The 20336-nt window shown below is 53.0% G+C and overlaps 8 protein-coding genes across 8 annotated transcripts; 5 read left to right on the top strand and 3 right to left on the bottom strand.

Annotated features, from left to right (window-relative positions):
- Positions 1 to 279: 279 nt before the first annotated feature.
- Malapachy_1878 (hypothetical protein) lies at positions 280 to 3219 on the top strand (the record flags this gene model as incomplete). Its single annotated transcript, XM_018136374.1, has 1 exon — positions 280 to 3219. One exon carries the CDS (start codon positions 280 to 282, stop codon positions 3217 to 3219), a length of 2940 nt encoding a protein of 979 aa, XP_017991533.1.
- A 746-nt stretch (positions 3220 to 3965) lies between these two features.
- Positions 3966 to 8681, top strand: Malapachy_1899 (acetyl- synthetase-like protein; the record flags this gene model as incomplete). The annotated part of the gene is made up of 1 exon (XM_018136395.1): positions 3966 to 8681. The coding sequence occupies one exon, from the start codon at positions 3966 to 3968 to the stop codon at positions 8679 to 8681; it is 4716 nt and encodes a 1571-aa protein (XP_017991260.1).
- Positions 8682 to 8917: 236 nt separating this feature from the next.
- Positions 8918 to 9454, top strand: Malapachy_1882 (rpo26-18kd subunit of dna-directed rna polymerases iii; the record flags this gene model as incomplete). The annotated part of the gene is made up of 3 exons (XM_018136378.1): positions 8918 to 8952; positions 8989 to 9231; positions 9292 to 9454. 3 exons carry the CDS (start codon positions 8918 to 8920, stop codon positions 9452 to 9454), a joined length of 441 nt encoding a protein of 146 aa, XP_017991525.1.
- Positions 9455 to 9920: 466 nt separating this feature from the next.
- On the top strand, positions 9921 to 11560 carry Malapachy_1887 (transcription factor; the record flags this gene model as incomplete). Its single annotated transcript, XM_018136383.1, has 2 exons — positions 9921 to 11522; positions 11558 to 11560. 2 exons carry the CDS (start codon positions 9921 to 9923, stop codon positions 11558 to 11560), a joined length of 1605 nt encoding a protein of 534 aa, XP_017991522.1.
- Positions 11561 to 11759: 199 nt separating this feature from the next.
- Positions 11760 to 14582, bottom strand: Malapachy_1869 (dna mismatch repair protein; the record flags this gene model as incomplete). The annotated part of the gene is made up of 1 exon (XM_018136365.1): positions 11760 to 14582. One exon carries the CDS (start codon positions 14580 to 14582, stop codon positions 11760 to 11762), a length of 2823 nt encoding a protein of 940 aa, XP_017991518.1.
- A 51-nt stretch (positions 14583 to 14633) lies between these two features.
- On the top strand, positions 14634 to 15694 carry Malapachy_1877 (rab geranylgeranyltransferase; the record flags this gene model as incomplete). Its single annotated transcript, XM_018136373.1, has 4 exons — positions 14634 to 14847; positions 14883 to 14971; positions 15019 to 15250; positions 15279 to 15694. 4 exons carry the CDS (start codon positions 14634 to 14636, stop codon positions 15692 to 15694), a joined length of 951 nt encoding a protein of 316 aa, XP_017991530.1.
- A 121-nt stretch (positions 15695 to 15815) lies between these two features.
- On the bottom strand, positions 15816 to 18704 carry Malapachy_1889 (hypothetical protein; the record flags this gene model as incomplete). Its single annotated transcript, XM_018136385.1, has 1 exon — positions 15816 to 18704. The coding sequence occupies one exon, from the start codon at positions 18702 to 18704 to the stop codon at positions 15816 to 15818; it is 2889 nt and encodes a 962-aa protein (XP_017991520.1).
- Positions 18705 to 19185: 481 nt separating this feature from the next.
- Positions 19186 to 20133, bottom strand: Malapachy_1864 (hypothetical protein; the record flags this gene model as incomplete). The annotated part of the gene is made up of 1 exon (XM_018136360.1): positions 19186 to 20133. The coding sequence occupies one exon, from the start codon at positions 20131 to 20133 to the stop codon at positions 19186 to 19188; it is 948 nt and encodes a 315-aa protein (XP_017991509.1).
- Between the last annotated feature and the right edge of the window lie 203 nt (positions 20134 to 20336).

The raw sequence follows: 20336 nt of genomic DNA, 5'->3' as shown, positions 1-20336 counted from the left end.
GATTGCACGTGCGAGTACGAAGTGCTTATTCATCAATGATGACTGAGCGGAGCCCAAGCTTCCTGGGTCGACGCATGTCTGCCCATGAATAAAGTGGTGATTGGGCCTACAAAGCGCGTACCTGCCGGGTAGAATCGACTGCAGAAATAGGCAGTGCTCACAGGGCCATAGCGAGCTGAGGTATGTGTCGCGCTGCAAAAGCTTGAGGGTCCCGCAGTGTGAAGGCCCATGGCTTCATAGATAGTACCATTTTCTATAGGCACCACGATCTAGTCCGTCATGAGCACGGAATACTCTATGGCCCACCAGGGAGCACGTCCCTTGGATGCCCAAGGGTACCCGGTGAGCACAGGCCTGCATGGGCCGCGTCCTCTGGGTGCTGCCTCGAGCTATGATCCCAGTCGTGCCGCACAAGCTCATTATGCTGCGACAGGGGAACATGTCAGCGCGAATGATTTTCAAAATGGCGCGCCGCTCGGTGATTACAACTACAGTACTGGCTACATGGGCAACGCCAGTCGTCAGAACCTGATGAGCCCAGGCTACGCGCAGCAGGGATGGAACGATGCGGCCAACCCCTACGCGACAGATGGTTTTGAATCGAACCATGGCCACCGGTCAGTGCCTCCTGCTGTGGCGCCCCAGGCGCATACAGGCCGCGCTCCCTCGTCTGCAGCTGCTGCGGGTGCCAGTGCTGGTCTCGGTGCTGCTGGCGCCAGCGCTGCCCATGCTGGTGGCGTCCCTCCTAACAACACTGGTGCGGCCAAGTACAATGCGGCTACATCTGGTAGCCGCAAACGTCGCGGTATGTTCGGCGGAAAGAAATGGCTTTGGTGGCTACTTGGTATTATTGCCGTGATTGTTATTCTGGCCATTGCATTGGGCGTGGGTCTTGGTGTGGGCCTCACGCAAGATGACAAAAAGGGCGGCAATGACAATGACAAGGGGTCGGCCGTTAGTGGTATCGGTACTGGTAAGCCTCAGTCGAACCTGGCTGCTGTGTTCCCGCAGGACGTGCGTAATGCTGCCTCGAACGCTGCTAAAAGCGGTGGTGGGGATCAGCTCTCGTACACGGGCACGGATGTGTACGGCAACCCAATGTTCACGAGTGCGGCGAACACGGGTGCGCCGAGTACAGGCAAGCAGCCTGGTTCGTGTGGAAAGGACCCATGGAAAGCTACGAACAACCTGAACAACGGTCGCCCTGGCCACCCTCGTCTGATTGCGCCGCAGTACATGTGGGACTGCTTGCCGAGCAAGATTCAGAATGATGCTTACCTCACAGCGTGGAACCACACGATCATGACCAACGCGTCGACCTGGTTGGGTGCGAAGCCTGTAACATACGATGTGGATGGTGGTCTTACGCTCTCTGGTATTCTGGACGTCTCGCGTATTGTGCAGCAACGCCTCAAGGCATGGGCCTATGCGTACCGCATGACACGCGACAAGAAGTACAGTGACCGCGCGTACCAGGAGATGAGCGTGGCGGCCGGCAACACGTCGCAGCCGTTTGGTGATGGTGTCAAGCGCTGGAACCCTGACCATTTCCTGGACACTGCTGAAATGATTGCGGCATATTCCTTCGCTTACGACTGGATGTTTGATGCGTGGAACGACCAGCAAAAGTCGTACATTCGTGACTGGATCGTGACGTACGGTCTGCAGCAGGGTATGGACATGTACAACAGTGGCACCGCTTGGTGGTCGCAACCAGCGAGTGGAAACGGCAACTGGAACTGTGTGAGCAACGGTGGTTTGGTATTTGGTGCACTTGCGGTGCAGAACGACGTAACAGGTGCTGCGAAGAACACGACCGACACAATCTTGCAGACGGCGCTGAATAATGCGAAGAACAACTGCATGCGTGGTGTGTACGAAGACGGCACATGGTCAGAGACGCCGAACTACTGGTACTTTGGTACGAATGGTCATGCTCGCATGCTTTCAGCTTTGATTACAGCCACAGGTTCGGACCAGGGTCTCATGAGCCAGAACAAGAACTGGTACAAGACGAGTGAATTCCACATGTATGTGACGGGCAATGGCGGCATGTACGCGTACGGTGACAATGGTCCGAACAAATTCTCGACGACAGCGAACCAGCTTTTCCTGTATAGTCAGCTGGCCAAGAACCCTTTGTACGCTCTCTTCCAGCGTGACCGTGCGGATGCTGCATCGGACCCTCTCAGTATGTTCTGGTACGATGCGTCGTCGAAGGGTGGTTTCTTCAACGGTCTTCCATTGGATCGCTTCTTTGACAACGACCAGAACAGCTGGGGTACCATGCGTAGTTCGTGGACAGACACGACGGGTGTGTACGTTGCTATGAAGTCGTCGAACATGACGGGCCACCAGACCCACGGTGACTTGGACGCTGGTGACTTTGTCATCGATGCTCTGGGTACGCGTTTCGTGGGTGAGTACGGTAGTGACAACTACCTGGCGAAGGACTACTTTGCGAGTGAAGAAGACAGCGCTGCGCGGTGGACTTACTTCCGTAAGGGCACGCAAGGCCAAAACACCGTGGTAATTGGCAAACAGAACCAACACTCCAGCTGCAAGCCGAAGAACACATTCCAGTCGTCAAACACGGCGCAAAATGGCGACCTGAGCTTCACACCGGACCAGAGCTCCACGGCGTTCATGGTCACGGACATGAGTCAGTGCTACGGTCAGCAGGATGGCAGCGTGAAGCGTGGTATCCGCATGCTCAATGGCCGTCGTCAGGTGCTTGTGCAGGACGAGATCAAGAGTCCGAACCAGGAAATTCAGTGGCGTGTGCAGACGAACGCGACGGTGACCCTGTCGGGTGACAAGAAGACGGCCACATTGAAGATCAACAAAGTGGAGAACCCGAACGCCCCCAAAGACCCGCTGATGGCGACGCTAGAGAACGAGGTGACGATGGTGGCCACCATTGTCCAGCCGCAAGATGCGCAGTTTGAGGTGAACCCAGCATACAACAAGCAGACGAATGCGCCGAACTACTACTATGGCGCTGACAAGGTGCCGCAACAGGATAAGGACATCAACGGCAACCCGATCCAGGCTGAGGTGCTCGACTTTGAAGTGAGCGTTCTCTCTATTACCTTGCCCGGTAATGCGGACACCAACATCCAGGTTTGGTGGCAGCCTCAGTACGGCAACGGCAACGACGCTGACAAGAACACGCCGAAGAACGTGCCGCTTGCTCAGTGGAGCCTCACCAGCCACTAAATTCACCACTAATGACAACGTATATTTTTTTTCGAAAAAGCAGCCTGTTCATTAGCTAGCTATGTAGTAGACGGTTAGATTAAGGAATTTTGTTTATGCAGAGACCCTTCCTGTTGACGCATGGGCGGCTAGCTCGACACCTGTCCATGGCCAATCTTAGCATCTGAACCGCCTATATTAGATTCATTTCAGTACACAAAAGTCAAGACTTTCAACAATTTTAACGATTGATAAAACGAACGAGGGTATGAAAATGATAAGAGCCTATCACGTCTCCCGAGAGGAATACACGGAATCCACTTTATCCGGGGCGGTGTAATTGAAGGGTACTCTTTACACTGAATCTCCGAGACTTTAGCGAGACATTGTCAGATATGATAAAACGAATCTATTTTTAGACCCTGAATTACCTTAACAGTACATAAACATTTTGCCCATGACCTGTCTGTATAGTAGATGAACACGAGTTTGAGATATTATCTCATGTGCATGCGCGGATTACAAGATTTTGGTTGGCGCAAAGGCCATAGCCACAGTTCGGCCGATGCAGTAAGCCCCCTACACGCGAAGGATTTTAGCCCCGTGTGAATGTCTGACCTAATATTGGCCAAGCAAGCGTGTGGTGTACACAATATTGTGGCCGCTCCGAAATCGCAAGGTTTGTGAAATAGGCTCTTGCTTCTTATCACCATACAACTTGGACCAAAAGCCGTATTGTCTATCGTACAATAGAGGGTGACATTAGAATGGATCACCCATTGGCTTTTATCCATGAGCTCTCGCCGCCTACGGCGGGTCTCTCGTTGGGCGATAGTCTCGCTCAACATGTTACTGACAATGGTCGCTTTCACACGTTGATTGATTGTTTGCCATCTACCAACAAGCGTGCTCTTATCTCGCCAGACCTCTCACGCCCACCGCTGACGCACCGTATGCTGAAGCAGTTTGTGACGTCCTTTGTACTGCCACACAGTACTCACTTCAAGCCGTTGCAGCCGAACGATCGTATTATGATGGCACTGCCCACCGGCCCCGAAAATGCGTTGGCTTTATTGTCTGTGGCAGCCTACTTTAGCTGTGCCCCTGTAAATGCTAGTTGCACAGCAGAGGAACTGCGTGACGATGCGCTGCGCTTGGGTGCGAAGGCTGTGGTCTCTACTCGTGAGGCAGCCGATCGTCTTGAACTTTACAATTTGTTCAGCCAGCACGGTTTGGAAATTATCTTTGTCGAGCCACGTCCATCAGGTCCGGCTGGTTTGTTCGACATGTCATTGATGGGTCAAGAGGCCGCAGACTCGCGTCAGCAAGGCCCTTCGGCGCCCAACACGCTGATGAATCAGTCCCTGGTGCTGCACACCTCGGGTACGTCAGGTACGAAGAAGGTGGTACCATATACACTGCGCGACTTGATCATCGGTTCCGTATGTGTCGTTAAGAGTTGGGACTTGACACCTACCATGGTCAACATGAATATGATGCCACTCTTCCACGTCGGTGGTATTGTGCGTAACCTTTGGGCGCCAGTGTTGTCCGGCGGTAGTACCATTCTTTGCTCTGGTTTTGATGCAAATGCGTGGTGGAGCTTGTCGATGCAGCTCGGTGCTACGTGGTACTATGCTGCGCCGACCATGCACCATGCCATCTTGTCGGCGAAACCGCCGGAAGTGGACCCATCTTCACAACTGCAGATCCGCATGATCTGCAATGCGGCAGGTGGTTTGCTCCCGTCCTTGGCAAATGAACTCCGTGCTACCTTCAATTGTGCAGTATTGCCCTCTTACGGTATGACAGAATGCATGCCGATCGCTTCGCCGCCGACATCGTATCAGCTAGACCGTCCTGGCTGCTCCGGTGTGGCGTGTGGTCCTTACCTCTCTATTCGTGACCCGTTGAACATTGAACTGGAGCTTCCCCGTGGGAAGACAGGTAATGTGTGTGTGAAAGGCCTGCCGACCTTCTCCGGTTACGAGGTCAACGGCAACCCTGTGCTCGACACCTCTGTGTTCTCCAGCGAAGGATGGTTTGACACGGGTGACTGTGGCCATATGGATGAGGATGGCTACCTGTATATCACAGGTCGTTCGAAAGAGATTATCAACAAGGGTGGTGAAGTTATTTCGCCCTTTGAGATTGAAGAAGCTATTACGCAGGCGTGCAAGGACCGTGTCAAGCAGACACTGGCCTTCTCGATTGAGCACAAGGTACTGCAGGAGACCATCGGTGTGGTGATTGTCCCGCAGCCGAACCAGCCTCGTATTGGTCTGAGCGAACTCCAGAACTCGCTGCGCAGTCATTTGCACCCGTCCAAGTGGCCTTTTGTGATTGTATATATGGATGATTTGCCAAAGAACCAGGCGGGTAAGCCGTTGCGTATCAAGCTAGGCTCGCGTCTTGGCATTGGTCCCTTGTCGGACGATGTGCCTGCCCTGGATCGCCACTTTGAGGCCAAAGCACCGAGCAAGGAGACGCCTCTTTCGCGTCCTATCCCCTGCTCGCGGATCACGGTGGATGTACGTGCTGTGCAGCGTGCATGTTACCGTATTCCTGGTGTACTTGACGCTGCTGTCGTACAGCAGCGTGATCGCTCGCCCATGGCCTTTATTCAAGTGCAGGAAGATGCAGAGTTCGATGCGGCCGATATCGATCGTGCCCTTGGACAGATTTTGCATGGCTACGTCGTGCCGAACCCGTTGCATGTCTTCCGTCAGCCTCTGATTAAGACTAACGGAGAATATGACTTTGCCGCCATGGAGAGCATTGTGCGTGAGCAGAACGCTGCTAGCATGTCGCAGACATCGATCTTGGTGCGTGACATTATCGCCAAGCTGCTGGATCTCGATTCGGGTTCGATTACCGATGAGTCGGACTTTTTCCTGCTGGGTGGCAACAGTTTGTTGCTAGGTCGTCTTATCTTTATGATCCGCAAAGAGACCGATGTCAACCTGGAAGTGAGCTCTCTGTTCACAAACTCAACAGTGTCCAAGATGGCTGCGCTTATTGACGAGCACCGTGGTATGGGCGATGTAACCCATGATGATGGTCTACACTACCAGATTGACGAGAAGGGTGCTGGTCTGCACACGGGTTACGTGGCGCACAACTATGCTGCCGAGAACGACGACCCAGCGTTCTCGTCGCATGGCTACAAGCCGCGTAGTCAGACACATCCCCTGGTGCTCTTCGTACAAGCATTGCCGTTCATTTTCTTCTACCCGCTCAAAGCGGCGTGGACGTGGACGGTGATCTTGCACGGTCTGGCTTTCTTTGCGTACTACATTCGTGACTCGTTCTGGGAGCGTCTCGGTGCACTGCTGGCTTCGATTGTGATTGCCCGAGTGACCTCGCGTATCGTCTGTCCCTCGGCAGCAATTCTCTTCAAGTGGGTGGTCATTGGTCGATACCGACCTGGTAAGTACCCGATGTGGTGCAACTACCACCTGCGTTGGTGGATTGTGAATCAGTCGCTGCGTGTGAGTGGTCGTGGCGTGTTTGCGATGTCGCCTTTCCTACTGAAGACGTACTTCCGTTTGCTTGGTATGCAAATCGGTAAGAATGTGCAGATTGATTCGATGGCTAAGATCGCTGAGCACGACTTGATCACGATCCATGACCGCGCATCGATCGATCGTGCTCGTATCCGTGGTTTCTGTGTGGAACGCGATGGCTACTTCCGTTTGGAGCCCATTGTGATTGGCCGTGATTGTGTGGTAAACACCTACACACAAATTTCGCCAGGCGCGCGTCTTGCGGATGGCACCGTTTGGGGCCCACAATCGTCGTCCCATGAAGCGCCATCGTCTGACTCGTACGCTGCGTTCAATTCGAATGCGGTGCCAAAGCCCAACTTCTTGCTTCGTTTCCTGATCGGTTACCCGCTCTATGGTTTGATTTGGGTGATTTCGTACGTGCCGTGGTTTGCTGCTTTGTTCCTGCTCTTGGCGCAGCCCTTCAACTTCTCTAACAACGACTCGCTGGAAAGTATTGTGGCTTGGTACGCGTACCCTCATCGTATTGGTTACCACTTCCTTGCCCGTATCGTGCGTAAGGTGCTGCCACCGCTTATTCACTTGGTGCTGAGCTTGTTTGTCAAGCGCGTGTTCCTTGGTCTGAACAAGCCTGGTGCCATGCGCAACGCTGGTCAGTGGGTCCTCTTCCGTCGCTGGATGCATCAACTCTTGCTAAACCAGACCCGTCTCAAGCGTGCCTTTGATATCATTGGTACGCACTATGAGATGGTATCAGTGGTCTTCCGTATTATGGGTGCCAAGGTTGGTAAGCGTGTCTACTGGCCGGGTTCGGGTATCGTTTGCCCTGACCCTGAGCTGCTCGAGATTGGTGATGATGTGGTGTTCGGTTCGCGTTCGGAAATTTACACATCGGACTCGATCAGCTTTGACCCGGTCCGTATCGGACGCAGCGCCATGATTGCCGATCGTGTCGTGGTCTTGCCAGGTACTACGATTGGCACTCAGTGTGTTATGGGTTCTGGTGCGCTTTCGCGCCGTAACGGTAACTACGAAGACCGCTCTGTGTGGATGGGCTCGAAGAATGGTGAGGCGGTCAGCTTTGGTAAGTCGCAAGCTCAAGCGGAACCACTGGGCGAAGATGACACGATCACGCCTTTCGGTCGTGCGTACTACAAGCGCCAGGCCAACTACTTTGTCATGCCGTACATCATGATTGTGGCGATCAATGTGTTTGCCCAGGCTGTCACAGCAGCGTACTGGGCCGCTGGTTTCGCAGCGACAATTGTGGTGATCAACCGCATCGTGCGAACGTTCGAAGACCAGGCACACTGGCTCTTCCGCGACCACTGGTATCGTCCGTTCTTCCTGTACTTGGCTATTGCGATCTGCTTCTTTGTTATTTTGCCGTGCCAAGCGATCATTTCGTTGCTCTGGGTGATTGTTACCAAGTGGATTCTCATTGGCCGCCGTCGCGAAGGCAAGTACAACTGGGATATGAGCAGCTACTGCCAGCGCTGGCAAACGCATTTAACATTGCAAAAGCCAGCTGTGCATGGCTTTGGTGGTCATATTTTCATGAATTTGTCGGGCACCGCTTACGTTGTATGGTTCCTTCGTGCCTTGGGTGCACGCATCGGCAAAGACTGTGCCATTTGGGCTGGTGGTAAACCAACTTTGATGTTAACCGAGCCGGATCTGGTTACGATGGGTGACCGTGTCTCGATCGATGACTGTTCAGTGGTTGCTCACATCAACTCGCGTGGTCAATTTAGTTTGAACAGGCTTCGTATTGGTGACGGCTGTGCTATGCGAACAGGCAGTCGTCTCTTATCAGGTGCCAATATGGAAGCCCATTCGATGCTTCTTGAGCACACACTTGTTGCCTCTGGTGAAATCACAGAAAGTTGGGCTGTGTACGGAGGTTGGCCGGCTCGCCGCCTCAAGTTGCGTCGTGTCACCGAGAACCCAGACACCAAGAATGAGGCCATGTTGTAATGAACTTCAACAATTAAGAGTATGACGGGTCGCCCTTGATTCAGCTTCATGCTATGAATAAGCAATAATAAATATATGTGGATAGTCCAATGTGTATCTTTTCTGTCGTTTCAATAACGCTAGTCCTCCTTGACAAGCCAGGTCCAATGCGTCGTATGGTCACGTGATTCGTATGTGGTCAGCGCAAAAATGATCGCAGCGCCGTCACCTTCGCACGGTGTATCGAGAGTAGCACCATGGATCTGGACGAAGCCGGTGTGCACGAGGGCGGGTATGTATATTCATTACCTTCTGACATATTCCACAGATATTATGATGATGAGCCTGAATACCAAGAAGCTGATTTTGAAGATACGCTTCGTGAAGGAGATGCTGACGACAATGATGTCGATCACTATGGCGACGACCAAGTAGTGCATTCGAGTGCTGGTGGCTCCATCCCTGCTGATACCAATGCACATGGTGAACCCAACAAGGAGCGTATCACTACACCATATATGACCAAGTACGAGAAAGCTCGCATCCTCGGCACACGTGCCTTGCAAATTAGGTATGTTGTGACGGCCTTTTCGGCTACATGATCATGAAGAATATGTATTAACACTCTCAGCATGAATGCACCTGTCCTTGTCCCGACTGAAGGAGAGATGGATCCGCTAGCTATCGCTCAGAAGGAGTTGGTGGCTAAGAAGATTCCATTGCTTGTGCGACGGTACCTGCCGGATGGCAGTTTTGAAGACTGGAGTGTTTCGGAACTGATCGTGACGGAATAACTAAGTGATGTAGGTCGATCCTCGTACTATCATGTGCATGTATGTTAGAAGCTTGTGAAATCGCAAAAGGATGGTACGCTTTGTTGGCATGGTAGGCTATTTATGGTTTCTATCCAATAGCAGGGGAGAATCGTGGGCCCGGACTTGAGGCTATCGTTCTCATTGCTGTTCTCGCGCGAATATGCTGCCATTCAGGCATGCACTACGCCGTGGATATATCATTCGGCATTTTTAACCTATCCCAGAACTAGCCGTCAAGGTCAACCCCCACGTGGCATGCCCGTCGATTGGATTCCCGTGCCAAGCTTTGCCAAGCCATGCAGGTTTCGGCCGTGCCCAATAACACCTCAAATTACACTGCTTCTCGTTGCTTTGCAAGCGTAAGAAGTGGCAACCCCTCCTGGCAAGACATTCCCGTTAATTTGAAGTCTTGGCATTGCCAAAGCCTACGCTCTCTCCTGCGTTCATGGTGACAAGTGAAGTGGGCGCATCGAAAGTAACTAGTGAGCCTGCTAGCAGCACAGGCGCTAAGCCAGCGAGCACAACTATGACTGAAAAGGCCGATGAGCCGATTAAGTGTCTCTGGACAGGTTGTGGGATCGAGTGTGCCAATGCTGAGGCTTTGTACCACCATTTGTGCGATGATCACGTTGGGCGTATCAGCAAAAACAACCTTTGCTTGACATGCTCGTGGGACAACTGTGGGGCCAGCTACGGTAAACGCGACCATATCACGAGCCACATTCGAATTCATACGCCACTGAAGCCTTTCACTTGCAGTACCTGTGGCAAGAACTTCAAACGCTCACAAGATCTTAAGAAACATGGACGAACCCACCAGGATACGACATCACCTGCCTCAATGGACATGAACATGCCATCAACTACGATGCCGAAAAGCGCAGCATCTTCCACGAATGATGCCCTCCAAATTCCTGTGGACCCTGTAGACAATGTGGCAACGCCTGCTTTCTCGGCAGGATCTTCTCCAGGTTCTCTGTCTCCATCGTTGTCTCCCCAGGCAAGAATGTCAAGGTATGAGATGCAAGACAATGGCGTTTATCCAGACCGCTACCGAGGTAACATGTACCCGTCTATCCCGCACTATCAAGAGGCTATGGACCCATATATTTCGATGCGTACTGAGTCTGAAATGTATGGGTCCATGCCTGGGCAGCACAATGGTATGTCCGCGGTGCCACAAGATCCAGTGTTTATGGACCGACGTGCTCTGCCGACGGAATCACTGAAGCGAGCCCGGCCGGCAGTAGACGAGTTTTGGAATGACGTGCGTCGGAAGAAAGTGACCCCTACGTATGATCAAAACATGGCGGAGCGTCTTGATAATCTATGGGTGCCTCGTGTAGGCTTGGACCAGAATGATCTGGATACATTCCTGAACGAGTCAGTCGACGTGATTAATGCAATGACACCTATGCAAAATGATGTCCGTTTCTCGACTGGATTTTCACCCCGAAACAACTTGGTCGATATGAATACATGGCTCTTGCAGCTGGGCGTGAATATGAACAGGACAAACAGGTTCGATGGGCAGGCTGTGCCTCAATTTGGCCAATCCATGGACTTTACTCAATCATTGCAACAGCTGGGTCTGGGACATATCCCAGGGATTGATATGGTCCCTGGATTGATGTCAGGCGTCATGGAATCAAACGGGTTGCAGCCACAAGCGCCTATGTACGACAAGGACGTGCATCCAGTGTATCGTCAAGTACAGCCGCTTATGCGAGCACCACCTACTAGCACAAAGATGGAAGAGGATATGGAGGTGGATGTGCCACCTGTACAGAAATTGTCCTCTGGCAGTGCATCGCCCCAGTCGACAAGAGACTCAAGCCGATCTCCCTCGCCGCATTTGCCAATGTACCCCAGCTTGCCCGCCGGTGGAAAGATGGACATGAACAGGCCACCTCGTCGAGGTCCTAGTAATGATGGCCCCAATACGCGTGAACGTCATATGCGTCTGATTTTGAATCTACTTCTTGCGCTGAACCAGAAAAAGCGCCTAGATCCCAACACAGGCAAAGCTGTGCCTTTGCGCCATGGGGTGCCTTCTTTGCTGACTCCGCTGCGGCGCCGCAGTGATACGCGCCAATATCCACCTCCTCCGCAAAGTTGGCGCTCGTCTCTTGGATGTAGTGCCACCCGATTGCCACCGCCCCCACCCATGCCCTCCATTACTCTTCGGAGGCCTTCTCACCCACAACGCCCAGGCAATTTACCGAGCATTGCACAACTCTTATCAGACACTGACATGTAAGGTGTGTATGTATTATTTATGTAATTACGGTAGAATCTGTTGATGTAGACATTGTAAGACACTGGTATTGTTTTGGTAGATCGCCCTGAGGCACTGCCGCGCCAATGTCGTACGCAGAGCTTGAGCATGACGAGCCTCCATACTAGAAGCAATTTCCCATGCTTGCTGCGTAATCGTAGCAGGCAAGCCTGCCATGCCTGCCACGTGAATGCCAAAGGATTGGGAGGCAGCGCCATCCAGGAGTTTGTGCAGAAATACAACAGAAGGGGCCGCATAGTCAGATGTCGATGCCTGTACAGCCATATGTTTGTTCGTCAGAAGAGTGGGGTATATTTTTACCAGGTGTGTCAGAGAAAGGTAGTGTGTAATGAATAGCAGCTTTGGCATCTCTGTTCCACGATCTAAGAAAGAACGTAGCACAGCCTCGGCAAGAGCTGATCCATCAAATGTGGACGTCCCTCGTCCAAACTCATCGAGAAGAACAAGTGTATGGGGGGTGGCAGTGCGCAATATATGCGCCGTTTCTTCGGCTTCCACCATGAACGTCGATTTCCCACGCGAGATATCGTCTCGTGCCCCCATTCTGGTGACTACAGCATCAAGGCAAGAAAGCCGGGCAGATACGCAAGGAACGAATGAGCCCATTTGCGCCATGATGGTGATCACCGCAATAGCGCGGATGGTACTGGATTTGCCTCCCATATTCGAACCAGTAATCAAGACGCCACGAGGTGCTTCTGAGCCACCCATGGTCAGATCATTAGGGACGTACGAGGAACAAAGGGCCTCTGTTACGGGGTGTCGGAACTGGTTCAACTGTAGCACATTCACATCATCGTTGGCTTCAATACTTGGACGAGCATACCCTGGACGAGAAGCAACCATAGCAAGACTGTACAGAGCATCAAAGCAAGCAACAGCATGGACAATTCGGCGTAAATCAAGATACGAAGCACCCAGGTCTGTAATGAAAGAGATATATGACTCATTGGCAGCTTTTCGCAAGAGCTCACGATGCTGCTCACGTTGTCGAATCAGTTGTACTGTTACAGGTGACCGAAAACGAACTGCTCGTTGTGTCGCATTCACACGGACCCAGTCTGTCGGAATGGATTTGACATCTGCATATCGCACTTCGATCAAGTTTTCTTCGCCCGATACACTGAGATATTGCAGAGATGGGCGTTTGAGAACACGTCGGATTTCCCCAAGATGCTCTTGCAATGCTTTTTCATCCTCCTCAATAGCACGCTGCATCACCACCATAGCAGGGTATTGATTGGGGTTCGAATATAGGGACACCTTGTCGTTTTGGCGAGCACTGGGAATGTGAATGGCATGCAACCATTCGGATATGTCATCCCGTGCCACACACAGATCAGAAAGAAGTGTGTCAAGCAAAGTACTACCAGTATTGATCGAGGAACCTTGGAATTCGTGCGAAATTCGATGAAGGGAGAGTAAAATGGTCGCCAATTCTGTGGGTTGGATGAGTTTGTACAACAAGCGGACGAGCCCCCGCTCTAGGTCTGGCAAATGAGAAAGGAGGGAGATAGCGCGATGCAGGATCGGCAAACGACGTGCACGAAGCAATTCAACAGCATCAGCACGCTGCGCGATGGCAGCTGGCGATCGAAGGGGGCAGCGGATCCATTTTCGGAGAATTCGACGCCCCATGGCCGTTTGGCACTCGTTCATGAGCCAGAACAGGCTGCCATGTACACAACCATCAGTGGTATTCTGGAATAGTTCCAGGTGATACAACGAAGCTGCAGGAATACGCATGGAAGACAAATCCGAGAAAGGGGTATATTGGCTAACATGTTTGAGTGCAGCTGTCCGGCGGTAAAAAGAGGCAAAAGCGAGGACCAATGCTAGGGTATGCTGCAGCAAAGAGGATTGGTCCATAGCCCATGCCAATGTAGGTGGGGAAAGATGATCTGCAAAGAGAGTGGGTATATTCGCTGGAATCTCTTGCTGTTCGATACGAGCATTCTCATCGAGAAATGTGCGTAGCAGATGCTTGGTCCTTTCGTCCGTCGACGAAGAAAGAACAACATCGCGAGGCCGTAAATGTGTGACACGGGTCTCAAGCTCAGAGCACAATACGTCGTCTTCCCATTCATCATACACCACCGACGCCGAGGACATGTCCACGGAGATCATAGCAAAGCGCTTGGTGGTCGGGGTCGAAGCGCCTTGAACAAATGCAGAGAGAACCTGTTCGTCCTTGCTATCATCATTCGTGGAAAGATCATCGATCCATGTACTAGACGTATAGATATCGGTGAGCGCCCTGTCAAAGGGTTTGTTGGCCTTTTCTGTGGCAGCCTTCAGTGCTCGAGTTTGCGTCTGTCGGCAAACGCCCACCTTGTACCCTGCTGCAAGCAGCCGCTTGATGTGGAAATTCATACGCTGCACAGGTATCATCGCTGCCATGAGGTTCTTTTCTTGATAGCAAGCGATTTGCAGAATTTGGCTAGCTACATGAGCATCTGCTTCATACATTTTCATTTTGTAGCCAACTTCAACCATGAGCAACAGCTCTGGATGCTGCGCTTTCAACTGAAGGATTTGCTCTTCCAAGGGTGAGTACTTTACTTTATCCTTTGGCGGAGAAGCAGCATGCGGGGGTTGCACAATAGAGGAGCCTTGGGACGCGTCAGGAACACGTCGCTCCGACGCTGATGATGAGCTCGGTAGCGTGGCTTCGCCTTGGTACCGCCATTTTTCCAGAGATTCAATGCGAGCACGTTTTGGTTCGCGCTCTGGAGTATTTGTGGTACTCGTAGATGAGGGTGTGCCTCGGCCTAAGAACGCCTGCAAGGTGGGTTGTACCCCTACCATAAGGGAGAAAATCGAAAGTGTTGGTGTCACGTGGAGCAGTACGCTACTACCATGGCGTCGACGCTACTGCTGGACAAGCATGTGCAATTTATCAAGAAGTTGGAGAAGAAGCGCGATAGCAGCTTGGCTTATCATATGACAGCGCATCTGCGCATGAATGGCGTATATTGGGGTCTTTGCGCGCTGGCTCTCATGGAAGCCGGCGATGAATTAGACCGTGATGCGCTCGTGGAGTTTGTACTAAGCTGCTATGACCCATCGACAGGTATGTATCCTGGCGCCCACGCCTAACATAGTAAGGTGGGTTTGGATCATACCCTAAGCATGATTCTCATATCCTTAGCACACTAAGTGCTATTCAAATTCTTGCGCTGAAGGATGCACTTGATGTGCTTGGTGACCGACGCGATTGCATTGTACAGTGTATGTACAACAGCCCACTGACCACGCAGTTATTTTGCAGCTACAGCTTCCCAATGGTTCGTTTCAGGGCGATCGGTGGGGAGAAACGGATACTCGGTTCCTGTACTGCGCAACAAGTGCCTTAGCGCACCTAGGAGCTCTTGATCGGTTGGATCAGGAAAAGACCATCAGCTGGATCCTGCGATGTGCGAATTTTGATGGCGGCTTTGGGTTGACAGAAGGTGCAGAAAGCCATGCAGCGCAAGGTGCGTACCAACTGCTCTCACATAACAGTGTTTACCTGTGTCGGTGCACTTTCTATTCTCAACGCCCTCGATCGAATCGATCAAGATACCTTGGCGTGGTGGTTAGCAGAGCGTCAAGTCCCTGCGGGTGGACTGAATGGCCGGCCGCAAAAACTGGAAGACGTGTGCTATAGCTGGTGGGTCCTTTCCTCATTGAGCCTACTGCACCGTCTGCACTGGATCGATGCCCAGAAACTTGAAGCATTTATTCTCTCCGCACAAGACCCAGACGGCGGTGGCATTGCAGATCGTGCGGACAATGTGGCCGATGTATTCCATACACAGTTTGGCGTGGCGGGTCTCTCGCTTCTAGGCTATCCTGGCCTGGCCAAGGTCGATCCTACGTACTGTATGCCATTGGCCCTAACGAAGAAACTAGGAATCGACCGACCGTTTCAGCAATAGTCTATGTGACAGCAACTACCGAGGCTACGAACACGGTATTATAGATAACGTAAAGGACAACGTTAATACATGCACAGGATGAGACAGTAAGTCTGGACATAGAGAGAAGAAGAAAGACATATTAGTGTTGGGTGTCCAAGGCAGACGGCTGCAATAGTGTGTACCGGATCATCTCTTGCATAGACCGCGAAAGAGGCATCCCCATGTCCTCGGTCTCGCTTGCATCATCATCGCCGCCGATACCATGGCCATGCACATGCACACTTTCGTCCTGAGGCGAATATGTGTGTGAAGCGACAATATTCGAGGTTCGCCTGGGTGTAGCGAACAAGTTCGCAGGCTCAACTTCCTGATGATAGGCCAACTGCTGAGTCGAAAACGATGGTGTAAGAGAAGACGAAGGCAGGTAGAAAGGGTTGCTCGTCAGCGAAGGTGCCAAGGTCGACGTAGCAGTGTTAGTTGACGTCGCACCAGACGGGATACTCGGAGACGGGTAGTAATAAGCCAGCGGGGGAGCAGGGGCCTGTGATGAGACCTTAGGTACCTCTTGCGAGGCACCGGACAAGCGAGGCGTGTGGAAAGAACGGTCCGGCGCTGGATCGCCCAGCTTCTCGTGCGGTGGAGGCGCCAACGTACTGGCCGGCGGCCAGTTGGTATCCGATGGACCACTAGACATGACTGTCGTCGAACCAAAGGCCGGCAAGAGATTGCTGGAGGCAGACTTCACCGAGAGGGGAGACGTAACAGAGGAAGGAGTGGTAGAAGACATAAGAGGTTGGTCGGTTGGCACGGTAGCCATCGAGGAGGAAGCAGAGTCGCCCGTGCGAGTAAAAAGCGCCGTCGTAGGGGGATACATAGACGACGGCTCAGGCTCAGCGGCGGTCTTCGTGGCTGGCGCCGTCTGTAGGTTCCACGGCATGGAATTCACAGGCGAAAGAGGACGGGATGCCATAGTGGATGGAACAGAATACGACGGAGCAGGCGCATACTCCGCTGCTGGCGTGGTTGCATAAGGTAGCAGCACAGGCGCAGAAGCGAACGCGGACGCTGACGCAGAAGGCGTTGTCCCAGACGGTCCGGACGGTGACATCGGAGGTGTTACAGAGTCTGGATCGTACACACTAGCAGAAGCCTGTGGCTCCGGCTGGACAGGGTTGGGCACTGTGACCACACTTGGCGAAAACGGCTCCGGCGCTTCGGGAGGAAGGGGCCGCTGCGGTGGGGTTGGGGGCTCGGGAGGTGAAGAAATAGGGCCCAAGCGCGGCGGACGCTGGGGTGGTAACTGAGACACATTGGACACGCCTTGTGTTTGTGCGCGAGGGCTTACTGGGAAGGTAACAATCACAGTCTCGGGTTCGGTGGCGGCGGCTGGGGCAGTCGGCGCTGGGGCAGTCGGCGCTGGTGCTGACGGCGCTGGTGCTGACGGCGCCGGTGCTGACGGCGCTGGTGCCGTGGGTCCTGGCACAGGCATTGAATCGTTGCCAGTCTTCACAGCACTGTCCTTCTCAGGTTTGTTCGCGCTTAGACTGGACGCAGTAAGCGGCGCCGTAAGACCCGCTGCAGTCACAGGCGCCGTCGAGCCCGAGGTAGGTTTGCTATTGGCAGAGGAAGCTGCCGACTTGGCTGGCATAGATGGGTGAGACTTTTTCTTCCGGAAAAGAGGCCCAAAGAGTGATTTCCACTTCGACTCTTTCGTGGTAGAGGCCGAAGCAGTGTGTTCATTTCGCAAGCCTGAGGCCTCATGACGAGCGCCCATACTAAAGATGGAACGGCGACTAGGCGAAGATGGCATGGTGGGGCGTTGCATTGGAAGACTCGTGCTCGATGCCGAAGCAGGCAAGGCAGTCGAGGGCGGCGGCTTTGAAATAGAGGTTGGCGGTACTGGCGCTGTCGTTGGAGCCGCCGTGAATGGCATACGTGGGGGTGTTTTCGCACCTTCCCGTGGATGTGTCAATGTGCTTGACGCCTCAGGGCCATCCACACTAGCCAACGCCGGCTCAGAAATATGGGGCGAGTCCGACAAGCCACTTGGTTGCGACGAAAGAGCCATGTTCGACGGTGCTGGAGAAGGAGACGAAGGCAACCGCGGCGGGGGCGCAAGGCCATCGCGCGCATCTGTCGCTGAAAGCACGGGCGATTTATTGGAGTACGTTGATGGACCTTGCCAGGCACTGTTTGATGTACGAGGCTCTGGCCAGGTCGCATCAGCCTGTTGTGGAGCCGCGTTCGGCGGGCCGCCGCGAACAGCATACACGTCCGAATCCTGAAGTAAATCAGGGTTACTCATCATGGCAGGGCCACGCAGCGAGTTACCCGCAGCAAACGACTCGGCATCGATCTGCTTGGCAAAGGTGGGATAGGGGCTATCGCCTACACCAATACCCATACCTTCTGGCACCTGTACCGACCGCACAGCTGCCTCGCGATTCGAGAATCCAGTTACATCAAGCTGAGATGAGGAGGGAGACAGGCCAGGTCGCGATCCCCAAGACTGGTTTACACGCAGAAGGCTGCCTTGGCTCGAGCTGTACGGCATCTGGCCCATATACGGCGACATCTGTGGACTGCCAAACCCGTTAGGTTGGAAAAGCGATTCAGTCGACATCGCTGCCGACATGCCAGGCCCAAAGGATCGGGGTGTAGATGTGCCAGATCGAGCGGCGCGACTCTGTGCGGCCACTTCGCTCCGAAGAATATCCAACTCACGGGTATCATTAAAGCGACGGCGTCGAGGTTGCGACGGCGTTTGTGTCACTGAATTTTTGTGCGAGTGAGCTGATTTACTCAAGGGGGGGTGCTGGGCCGAAAATGAACGTCCATTCTTTTGTGCAGCTGCATTCGCACGAGGGCCGACGGTGCCTGACGAGCTGCGCTGTTTTTCCTGGCCCTGATTGACTGGTGTCATGCCTAGATGAAATGGCATGCGGAAAGAATGCCGCGGGGATGACGGCATGGATGAAGCCGCTTTGGGCGACGTGCTAGCACTAGCAACCGAAGCAGTGTTAGTCATGGAGACGGTCAAAAATCGTATAGCCCTAGTGCGAGGAAAAAGATATCCGATCTGGACCGCCAGCAGAAGAAATGAAAAGCGTAGGCAGGGTACAGCGACAGCTAAAGTAAATGAGGATTCCTACTGTTGCAAATGGCCTCGGCCTAGTCGTACAACGTATATGGGAGAAATGTAGTAATCCCGCCAAAATAGAAGGTCGAACAAAATGCTTACGATCGACACGTAGCCTTTGTCCACGTTTCGCGCGTGGCGGGTACAATGGTGAACCGTGCTCAGCCACAAAATGCGAAAACCTGGCCGGCGATTGGGCAGGCACGGACATGCCAGGCATACGCCAGATGCATTGCCGCCCACTAGGCCCAAAATTCATGCGCTTACCTCAACGCCAAATTCCCGCGGAATCGGACCCCCTTGCAAAGAGACAAACTATGTTGCGCTGCATAATTTCGACTAATCAGCAAAAATATCGACATAAAATATTCTAAGCGTCTTCTTCGTCGCTATTCGGCGGCAGGGGAATGGCCCCATACCCACCTAGACTAGTTGAGGCTAAGCGACGTTCATTCCGATCTTGCTCCTCTGCCGTAGCAAAGTTATCAGCAGCCTGCGCAACCTCCGTAGAAGAGTGGCACGCCCTATAACGGGCCAAATATTCGCGATTTATTTTTGGAAAGTTTTCACCCCAGGCGAATTTGGCTAGTAGCTGATCACCAAGAGGACGTGCGTGGCATATATAGAACGCGGCAGCTAGTGCTTCCACACAATTCAACTTGAATGGCTTACCATAATTAACAGGGTTGGTGGCCATGAGACGTGGGAGAAGCCGTTCGTGTGGACTTTTAATCTTGCCAAAGGGTATCTCGTCCAGACGGGCCCAACTGCATTCTACCACGGCCACGCCATATTCTCGGAGAACAGGCGCATCGGCTGGTGAGAGCACTTGGGTAGCATGAGGAGTGAGGACAATGCCACGGAACTTTTGTCCGACGCGCAATTCCTTAATGAGGCCATGGCGCGCGAGCTTTTTGCCACTGCAGCGACGAGGATCGCAATGCTGGAAATCCCACATAGCAACAGGTACAGGGGCCGTAAGATCGGACATAGAGCCCAAAGCATCATCTTCTTCCTCCTCTGACGATCCGTCTTCCGTTCCTGCTTCGCTACCGGACATTTCATTCTCCTCTTCTTCCTCTTCTTCTTCCTCTTCACTATCAGTGGAAGTACCTACATCGCTTGATTCTTCCAAGTCAGACTCGCTCGCATCGAAGTTACCATGTACGACATAGGCATCAGGAGCTTCTTTGGGATCAGAAAAACCGTACCGGTCCAAACGCGAAAATCCGCGCGAGCCATGGCCCCGCCCACGGCCTCGACCGCGACCGCGTACCATTCGCGAGTTACCCCGCTCAATGCCTGCAGAGATTTCCATTGCAGTCGACTAGTTCGGTTAGCCGATACCGGTCACGTGATGTGGGGATGGCCGGAACCCTGTGATTGCAGTACATTGATTGGCAGAAATGTCGGAAGGAAGAGTTCGGATGCAGCTCACGCATTGAAGCGAGCGGAGAACAGTCACTAGCGGACCGGATCGATGAATATATATAACCCCGATCCGGCATAACACCGTCTTCC

Source organism: Malassezia pachydermatis (assembly GCF_001278385.1).
Source record: "Malassezia pachydermatis strain CBS 1879 chromosome Unknown scaffold5, whole genome shotgun sequence".
Taxonomy (NCBI): Eukaryota; Fungi; Basidiomycota; class Malasseziomycetes; order Malasseziales; family Malasseziaceae; genus Malassezia; species Malassezia pachydermatis.
Note: the sequence above shows the minus strand (reverse complement) of the source record. Positions and strands in the feature narration are given on the sequence as shown.